At 57.6% G+C, this 9,368-nt stretch overlaps 1 protein-coding gene across 4 annotated transcripts in view; it reads right to left on the minus strand.

The window, feature by feature from the left end:
* Positions 1 to 1,954: 1,954 nt before the first annotated feature.
* Positions 1,955 to 9,368, minus strand: part of PDE2A (phosphodiesterase 2A, cGMP-stimulated) — a 69,350-nt gene continuing 61,936 nt past the window's right edge. For all 4 annotated transcript variants that reach the window (XM_010849497.1, XM_010849496.1, XM_010849498.1 and 1 more), the window contains 12 exons: positions 8,653 to 8,730; positions 7,664 to 7,786; positions 7,176 to 7,246; positions 6,780 to 6,902; positions 6,367 to 6,454; positions 6,082 to 6,129; positions 4,969 to 5,043; positions 4,718 to 4,817; positions 4,355 to 4,467; positions 3,948 to 3,986; positions 3,732 to 3,838; positions 1,955 to 3,387 (listed from right to left, as the gene is read on the minus strand). In XM_010849497.1, coding sequence (XP_010847799.1) covers positions 3,177 to 3,387; positions 3,732 to 3,838; positions 3,948 to 3,986; positions 4,355 to 4,467; positions 4,718 to 4,817; positions 4,969 to 5,043; positions 6,082 to 6,129; positions 6,367 to 6,454; positions 6,780 to 6,902; positions 7,176 to 7,246; positions 7,664 to 7,786; positions 8,653 to 8,730 — 1,176 coding nt within the window. In that variant the 3' untranslated portion in view covers positions 1,955 to 3,176. The remainder of the gene's footprint in view (positions 3,388 to 3,731; positions 3,839 to 3,947; positions 3,987 to 4,354; positions 4,468 to 4,717; positions 4,818 to 4,968; positions 5,044 to 6,081; positions 6,130 to 6,366; positions 6,455 to 6,779; positions 6,903 to 7,175; positions 7,247 to 7,663; positions 7,787 to 8,652; positions 8,731 to 9,368) is intronic.

The following is a 9,368-nucleotide window of genomic DNA, read 5'->3' on the forward strand; positions in this document are numbered from 1 at the left end:
CCAGAGACTCCACCCAGCACCTGGTGGCCCGGGTGGGTGGCACCTGAGCAGCTGCCCAGGGCTGTTCAAGAGCAGGTTCCTTTTCCAGGGCACTTGCCAATCCCGCCTCCGCCCCCATCCAATTGAGCACAAGTTGTGTGAGTGCAAAGTGTCTTCAACTCCTCCTTGGCCCAGCCTAGGCCACTGAGCATCCACTTTAGGATGATCCCCTCCCAACTGCTCTCCTGCAGTCCTTGCTTCATCTTCTTGCAGGACCTTCTAAAATGCACGCCTGAGCCCCCATTTCCTCGTGCCCACAGTCAAGCTGAACTCCGCAATCTGGCATTCATGGCCCTCCCTGATCTGGCCTTAGCTCTCTCCATTCTCGTGTGTCAGCCACTCTCCTTCTCTGAGCAGCAGCGTTTGTAGGAGCAGTTCCTTCTCCCAGGAGTGCCTTGCCCCCTTTGCCCGCAGGAAAACCCCTGCTCATCTTCCAAACCTCGCTGTGGTTTTCTCAGGCCCCTGCCTGGGGCCATAGGTATCATGGCCTGTGTCTCCCCTGCCAGGCTGTTAGACCCTCCAGACCAGAGTCGAGGATGAATTTAGCTCTGGGCCTCAGCATAGGGTCCTGCAGCGCAGGAGAAGATATCTGTGAGTTGTTTAATTCGGAGGAAAGGAGGGATGTGTCATAGCATGGGCCTTGAACAGAATTAAATGTCCACGAGGGAGGGCAGGCACAGGGGGAAGGAGAGGAAGGCTCAGGGGTGGGTACCTAGGTTGAGCTTCCACTTTGCCCAAAGGCCTGTGGAAGAGGACACACACACACACACACACACTCTCTCTCTCTCTCTCTCTCTCTCTCTCAGGGTCGAGGGTCACAGGCACCTGTGTTAGCCCACACCAACGCTGGTGTCAGCTGGGCACAATTAGAGTAATCCTCTTCTGTCAGCCTGGAGCCAGGAAGTGACTCACCCCCACCTGGGGGCCCACTGACTGGCCTGGGGTCTGTGCTATGAGAGGACAGACTCAGGGGGCCCAAAGCAGGGGCTGAGCAGGGGAGGGGCCTGGACCCCACAGCCCCACGGGCAAGCTAGAAGCCCTGGGACCGTTCAGCCAGAGAAACAGATTCCAAACCAGAATAAACTGCCAGGCATGAGATGCAGACAAGCTCTATGGTCCTGGACACCCTGACGTGTCAACCGACAAGGCCGATACCCTGAGGCCATTGTGGGCAAACACAGGACCATTGCCTCCCAACCCTCCCCCACCAGGAAAGGAGAGCCTAGTGCCCAGCCCCTTAACATGCCAACCTTTACTCATCTGGGAGAAATGAAGAGGGAGAGAAGTTGGGAGGGCTCCAGGCAAGGTGGGCGTGGGGTCTGGAGACTGCCAATCAGAACTTCCTCCTGGTCACCATTCTGGAGTCTGCCCCTCTGTCTGTGCAGAAGCAAACCTCACAGCCAGGAGAGCAGGGAAATCAACCCCACAGACAACCCAGGGCTGTATTTGATACACAGTCAGACTCAGGGCTACCCCTTTGGCTGGATTTACAGGGACACAGACAGGTATCCCTGTGGCTAGGAGAGGGTTCAGAGGCTCAGGCCTTGTCTGTAAGGGCATGCATGACTAAGGTAGACCAGCAGACAGAGGGTCTAGAAGGAGCGCCAGGTCACCTCCTGCAGGCAGCCTCCTTGATTGCTTCAGTCTCTCATTTCTCCATTTCCAGTCCACAAACAACTGCCTCATGCTCAGGCCTCTGCATCTGCCATCTCCACCTCAGTACCCAGAATCTGGCACAGGACTGGTCTGGGGGTAGCCCGACAGATCCAGGACTCCCACAGAAGAGGGGCTAGGCAGCAGGGATGGGAGTTCCAGTAGCCTGGGAGTTCTTAAAGGCATCTGCCTTCCCTGATGCTGTTTCCCCACCACCAACAACCTCATGCACAAAGCCTGCAGACAGCCCCGTGGCGGAGGGTTGGTAGAAAGAAATAGATTTATTCTCATGTACAAAGCGGTCAGCCCACGGAACCATATACAACAGTTGCACAGAGTCCTAGAAAAAAACGCATCTCTCTAAAGGCAACTCAGAATAGGTAAGGCAGGTGGCCCCCCTCCCCCCACCCCACAACACATACAGAACAAAACAGAGAAAGGAGAAGCCAGTGGCCAGGATGACCCCAGAGCTCCGGCCCTAGGGGGTCTCCCAAGCCCCGGGGCACAGGTGGATATGGCCTTGAAGAGGAGAGAGGCCCTGCCAGGCTGAGGCCAGGTCCCCCTCTGGCTGTAGGAATGGGGAAGGGGCTCCGGCTAAGGGGGTATACTCAGGGGGCCACTGAGGGACTCAGTGTCAGCTCTGTGCCCAAGGGGGCCAGGGACCCTCGGTGGCCTCTCCTGGGACTCCACAGAACTATGGGGACTTGGATCTAAAAGGGGTCTTAAGAGAATGGATTGTCTCACCCTACTGTTTCGCAGAGAGGGGAAGGGACTTGCCCAGGGTCACACAGCCAGGAGGAAGCATGGCTGACCCATGCTGGGCCTGCCTCCCAACCCAGGGATCCTTCCTTCTCACTGTTCTTATCCTCCTCTCTTCCTGAGCCCCCTCTCCCCAGAGCACTGCACTGGCCCCCTGGCAGTGTCCTCCTGGGACCCTTATATCCCCAGGTCCCAGTCCCCACCATCAGTACAAAGGCAGTCCTCTGGGCCACAGGTGGTCCCATGGCTACTTCTAGTCCTCCAGCCAGGCTGATAACTGTCTCTAAGACCCACCCTTTGCCCACTCAGATGTCTCATGTTCTTGCCTGAGGATCCTGGGAGCCAGTGAGGGTGCCCCCACAGGAAAGGGCACAGGTCTGGTAGGGCAGGAATGGGGCCCAGAAGAAACCATCCGGCTGCCTCAGAGAAGGAGTGGCCTGGAGGGTGGGGACTTGCCAAGATGCGGTCAGAGGTGCAGAGCAGGGTCCACTGCTCATTGGTTACCCCTGTGCTCTCAGAGGACAAGTGACAAAGTCTCAGTGAGGCTGAAGTCTTCCATTATACAGACAAGAAAGCTGAGGCCCGGGAAGGTCAGACCTCGCCCGGGTCACATGGGAAGTCCTGGCCTAGAATCCAGGACCCTTGGCTCTGGTCCCAGGGCGTGCGGCCAGGCCCGTGGAGGCTTGTGGGAGGAGGCCTGGGCAGGGAGGGGTCCCAGGAGGGACTCACTCAGCATCAAGGCTGCAACAGCCATTGATGGGAGCCCTAGCGCCATCCAGGTCAGGCACCTCATACTCCTCGTCCAGGAAGTCCAACGAGTTGTTGCTCGGGAGGCCTCGGATGGTGAACTTGTGTGACACCTTGGTCCAGTGCTCACGATTAGAGGCCACGCGTTCGTACAACTCGGCCGCCTTGGGGAACAGGTCTTGCAGCAGCCTGGGGGTGGATAGGGGCAGGTTTAGAGGTCAGAAGGCAGACTGGGAGCAGCAAGAAATATCAGGGCTGGACCACAGGTAGAACTTCCACAAGAGCATGAGGCATAAGATTGGAAGCTCAAGGAGAGCTTGAGCATCTCTTTCCATAAGGGACCAAGGATAAAGCAAATGGTACATTTAGGGGCAAAGCAAGAGACGGCTGTGCTCGGAGACAAGGAGAGGATGAGGTGGAGCAGGGCCAGGCCAGCGCAGCGCTTGTGTCTGCTGTGATGGCCACAGCCAGCCCCGTCCCACTCCCATACCATCCCTGGGCAGTGTCCCCAGCAGGCCCCTGAGCTCACTCACTTGTAGATGGGCATTGCGATGTGCTCCATGAAGCTGATCTGCAGCTCGGGGATGTAGGCCTTCTCACGGTCCATCATCTCCATCGGCCTGTTGCCCATGGCCTTCTCCTGCAGGCATCAAGTCGTCAGGCCTGTCTGGCCCTCTCCATGCTCCAGAAACATCTAGGGCTAGGAACCCTCCCCCAACCTGGGCACCCTGAGGTCGCACCCCACATACCAAGTCTCCCTGGGAGAAGAACTCTTTGTAGATCAGCTCCTGAAAGGTCAACACTCTCATTACTTCCTATGAGTGTGATCCACCCGCCCACGCTCCTCCATAGCCCATTCCCAAGGGGGCAAACTGCGGCACTGGGACCTCAGGACCCGTCCTCACCATCCCTGGCCTGGGAGGAGGACGGTGGCTGGGTTCTGGCCCGTCTTCCACCAGCCACTCACTGATTTGCTGGGTGACCCCCCCGGTGAGTCCAGTCCCCTCCCTCAATCTCTCCACTGTCACCTGAGGTGGTCTGGGTTTCTGTCTTCCCCACAGGCTGAGCTCAGCACTGGGAGGGCGTGCAGGCTGCAGGAGCCACACAGAGCCAGGCAGGGTGTACAGCCTGCGCCTTCCCAAGGAGTGGCACTTACCGCGATCTTCCTCGTGGTCTTCCAGCCCTTGGTCTGGTCAGAGAGGTCACAGGAGGTCATAAGGAGGCAGAGAAGGAGGCTGTGGTGCTGCTTGTTGGTTCGATCATAGCCCACTGTCGGGGAGAGAACAGGGTCAAGGAGAGGAACCCAGCATCCTGGGTCCCTGAGAGCAAGGCCCCAGGGCCCATCCCAAAGTGGCACAGGGAATTCAGCACCCTGGATGGGAGCCAGGGATGCAGAGCTGGGTCTGCCTGGTGGGCTGATGTTGGAAGGGATGGGTCTGAACCCTGGGGGTGCCCTCCAGGCGAGTTCCCCTCTTGGTGGTCCTTCCCCGATCTAGAGACCCAGGCTAGAGGCAGGCACCTTCGGCCATCTTTTGGAGGTCCTTGAAGATGCGGAGGTGGTGGGCCAGATCTGTGGCCAAGATGATGTCCCGCATCAGGTCCAACATGCGCTGATAATCCTGGGTGGGGGTGGGGGTACAGGGTCAAGGCCCAGACACCCCATCCCCTACTCCCCTAAACCTCAGGAACCTCCACCCCTCGGGTCTACCTCTCCCACATCAGGCCAGCTCCCAGCTCCCACTCCCTGCCCCCCACCCCCAGCCCCATCACCTTCCGGGAGAAGTGGTCAAAGATGTTGCAGCCGTGGGTGTTGAGGATGGCAATGGCCTGAGCGAAGTGGTGCCTCTGTGGGGAGAGGCGTGGTAGGGGCCCAGCTGGGGTGGGGGTGCTCCTCCTCACTGACCCCAAGGGAGGAAGCAAGCCAGCCTAGCCCTGGCCCCCAAACTGAGCAGAGCAGGCAGAACTGGGGAGTCGAGGGCTGGGGGCCAGTTCCCTTTCTGTGCTCTGTTTCGACCCTCCATATGACCCTGGGCAAGTCCCTGGCCATGTCTGAGCCTCAGATTCCTCAGCTGTCAGTCGGACGGACACGATAAGGTGAGCTCTGAGGGCCTCTCAAGCTGGAATGAATCTGAAATGATCCCTTGGAGTCTTCGACACTAATTCATGCAGGAAACATTTGTATGCTGACAGGGAAGGGCAGTGATGAGGCGAGGGCAAGACCCCTGTCTTCTGACGCTGAAGGGCTGTCACTCAGAGGAGGAGCCGACTCAGCCCAGGGCGTGGAGGGCAGGAGACAGGCTGCCACCAGGCCTCCCAGGAGGAAGCGAGCCCCTTGTCTCTGGGGGCGTGCAAGCAGGAGCAGTTCCAGAGGGGTGTTGTTGGGGGCAGAGTGGGCCAAGGCAACCTTGAAAGTTTGGTTTCCACTCATGCCAAGCCCTGTGCCAGATGCAGGGAACTCAGAGATGTCTCCGATTTTGTTTCTGCCTCCAGGAGCTCCATTGGGGGTGGGCAGACACAAATCAGTCTCAGGCAAAACTGAGCATGACGGGACAAGGAGCCCATGCCAAGCTGGGAGCAGAGGGGGTTTCACAGGGTGTCCTTAGACATGCAAAGAGAAACAGGCTAACTACAAGGCCTCCCTGGGCAAACCTGGGCTCGGGCAGAACCTGCAGCCTGACTGGCACCCCCAGCCACATGGGTACCCTTCCAAGCTCATCGGGAACAAGAGTCAGACGTGCCCTGGGGGTGCTGCAGCTCTCCCAGTCTGGGTGGAAAGCAGGGCTTGGCATGGGGAGGAGCCGGGCCACAGTCTAGCTTCATGTTAATAAGTCATTGGCCTTAAAGGGACAATGGGGATGGGGATACTGGGCAGAATGGTGGTACCTCCATGACAGAGCCTTCCGAGCTGTAGAGCGCGGCCAGCACAGATTTCTGGAAAAACCAAAGAAAACTCCATCACTCCTGACATCCAGAGGCATATTAGGCACAGAACAGCCCAGCTCCTCCCACCCCCTCAGCACTCCTGCATCTCCCATAGCCTGGGAGAGCCTCCTCCTGTCTCTCAACCAGCTCCTGGTCTCATGAGCTCCCGCCACCCCTCAAGCTGGAAGGGTGAGGCTCCCAGACACCCCGGGGAGGGTGCCCACTGTGAGGAGGGCAGGGTCTCACCGAGGCCACCTGGAAGGAGTTGTTTGTGCCTCTGTGGTCCAGGTCGTGACACATGCAGGAAATAAACAAGGCAAAGATCTCCATGTCCCTGGTTGGGAGGAGACAGAGGACACGGAGGTGAGCCACAGCTCCCTCCTCCACAGGAGGGCCAGCTGGAGGAGACGGCTATAAGAAGAGGAACTGCTCCGTGGTCAGTGATTGAGCTCTTGACCACACATGTCCGGGAACCACCTGCACAGGGGCTCAGGAACCTGCGTCCCCATCTTGGAAAGAGGCCTTGTACCTTTCACACTGGGCTGTTAAGAGGATCCTGTGAGGCAATGCATGGAAAGTCTGCCGCACAGGAGGTACGGTTCTGTGTCCAGGAAGGGGACCCCAGCAGCTGCCAGATGGGCACAGGGGCAGCCACTCACTCGAGGTAGTTGGTGAGCTCCAGGTTCTTGTAGAGCAGGTAGCAGAAGTGGGAGACAGAAAAGGCGTGCATCCAGTTGTGGTAGGGGGGATCCCGGTAGCCCTTCTTCACCATCAAACAGAACCTGGGGGTGGGGAGAGGGCAGCACATGGGCCTCAGGCTCTCCTCCTCCAGCAAGCCCTCCAGGCTCTGTCCTGCCCCATTCCCTCTCTTTTCTCAAGGTTCTGTGAATTGCCTCTCACTGGTGGATCCTCCCACCATTACAAGTCTGGGCCTCCCCTAGACATCCTCAGAGGTCCTTCCCAGAGCACAGGGAGCAATGGATGTGAGAGCAGAGGGCAAAGGGAGGCAGAGACGGGGCTGCTGGCACACAGAGCGGAGGGCTGGGCGTACACACCGGGCCAGTGTCGGGCAGTCAATTTTGTAGTTATTGATGAAATTCATGTCCTGCAGCATGCTCAGGATGGCCTGGACAGAGCAGAAGGAGGAATCAGAGAGACTGTCAGTTTCAAGATGCACCCCACTCCCCTTACCTTGGCCCTTCTTGAAGCCTCCAAAATGTTGGAGTCTTAGAACTTTTAAACTTGAGAACCAAAAAATGGTACAGCCAAGCATTCTTGGAGCCATGAACTTAGAAACAGGAGATCTAAGAACTCTTGGAACCAAGTTCCCACAAAGTCTTAGAAAAACAGGGAGGGAGATGCCAATCCTGAGGCCATCGTTGGTTCCAGTCCAGCCCCTTGGCAGGCCCTGTGGCCCACGCTGGCAGACCACATGCCCCCTCCATCTCTTGATGACTCGGTCCTGCCAGGAATTTCCTATGCACATCTAACTTCCATCTCTGGCTGTCCGTCCTCCACAGTCAGGCAGGGTGAGCCGGCTCACCATGGAAGTGTCATCCTCGGGCAGAGAGCGAGGAGTGTATGTGAAACTGGCAAAGTTGGAGTCGATGGCAGCCACAGGCTGGATCCCGTCATGGAGAAGTTTGGTGTACTCGTCATCAGAGACCTGGAGGGGACCAGCCAGGGCATCAGAAGACAGCCTCCACCCCATCCAACATCTTCAACCTCAAATGCCCACAGTGGCGGGGACCTCCCACTAGAATGCACCCCAGTTGGGTCTTCCATGGGTTGTCACTGGGCAGGAGAACACCATCCTCCCCTCGCCATCCTGCAGCCAACCTACTGCGCCTCCTTGCCTGGGCCCACCCTCATCTGTAACCGCCTCTCCTTGTCAAAGGGTGTTCTCTGCCTTTGTTGACACCTGCCTTTCTTGACACCATGGCGGCCTTCCACAGACAATAATTCAAAGATTCCTTCTTTGGGGAGGACCATCCCAGAGCCAATCCTTCCTGCTACAGTTTTGACCCCAGCCACAAAGTCTGGGGCCATTTGGTTTGGACACAGAGGAGACGAAATGTTCAAATGAACAATGACCATCACATACTCTGAACTAAAGTTCCAGACAGCTTGTCCTGCACAGGGTCTGGGGATGGGACTGCCTAGGACTGCAGGACCACTGTACATAAGGGAGCTGCAGGAGGACCCTGAGTGGGCTTCCCAGCTGTCAGCAGTTCCCAGGATGGGAATTATCCCTGGACATGGGGAACACCGGTGTGAACCATGCTCTCCGCTGGGCTGAGTCTTGCTGCCAGCTTTGGGGCTGAACCAGAAATTGCTTTGCAGAGAGGCTGCCCCGAAGGAGAACAGGAGAGCAAAAGCCCAGGCACTGCTCTTATCTTCAAGAGAGGGTGATCTGAAAGCCCAGCCTGATCCTGGGCACCAGAGGATTCATGGAGCTAGGGGAGGAACAGGGGGACTACAGGGGACCCTGGGGGCCTGAGAAGGAGGGTAGAAGCTCTGTGCAGGGCTCACCTTCATGTGGTACATCATCATCTCATTGGCAAGGTGGCTGCGATACTGCGCCTCATTCACTTTCTTGTATAGGAGGGACTTGTGGGGGAGAGAGGGAAAGACAGGGCTCAAGCAAGGTGGCTGTGAAATACCCAGGACCAGGACAAAGGGATCAGATAGAACCTCCCCCAACTCCTGTCCCATGCTGGGCCTAGTCTGAGCCTTCAAGGTCCAGCCCAGAGTAAGGAGCCCTCTCCAACTTTCATCCAGACCTGCCCTCACTCCTCCTCCCCAGGGCCTCTTAGCACTTGATCTAGCACTTTGCATGCTCTCCTGAGCCTGCCCCAGCTTCAGTGATGGAGCCTGAGGCCCCTAATGGAGAAAAAGAAGCAAGGAGGGGGGATAGCGTTAAGGATCTAGGGGTCAGATTCCCGGGTCAGAGCTGCCAGTTATGGACAATGAGACCCAACAATCCCCACAAGAAGCTAAACAGGGGCTCAGGTTGAGGTTGCTTTCGGAAAAGGGGGAAATAAAACATAGTCCTAGGAGGCTAACTGGACAGGATTGGAAATAGTATCCCCAATTTTCTGATGGGAAACTGAGGCCAGAAGTGACCAGTAGGTACTGAAGACTGCACAACAACCCAGCAGCAGGGCTCTGAGCCCCAGGGGCGGGCGCAAACCCATCTGGACAGAGCAAGGAGGGCCATTGTGGAGAGGAGAACAGAGGGTCCTGCA

The sequence above is a fragment of the Bison bison genome, unplaced genomic scaffold, assembly GCF_000754665.1.
Source record: "Bison bison bison isolate TAMUID 2011002044 unplaced genomic scaffold, Bison_UMD1.0 scf7180017864284, whole genome shotgun sequence".
In the NCBI taxonomy this organism is placed as follows: domain Eukaryota; kingdom Metazoa; phylum Chordata; class Mammalia; order Artiodactyla; family Bovidae; genus Bison; species Bison bison.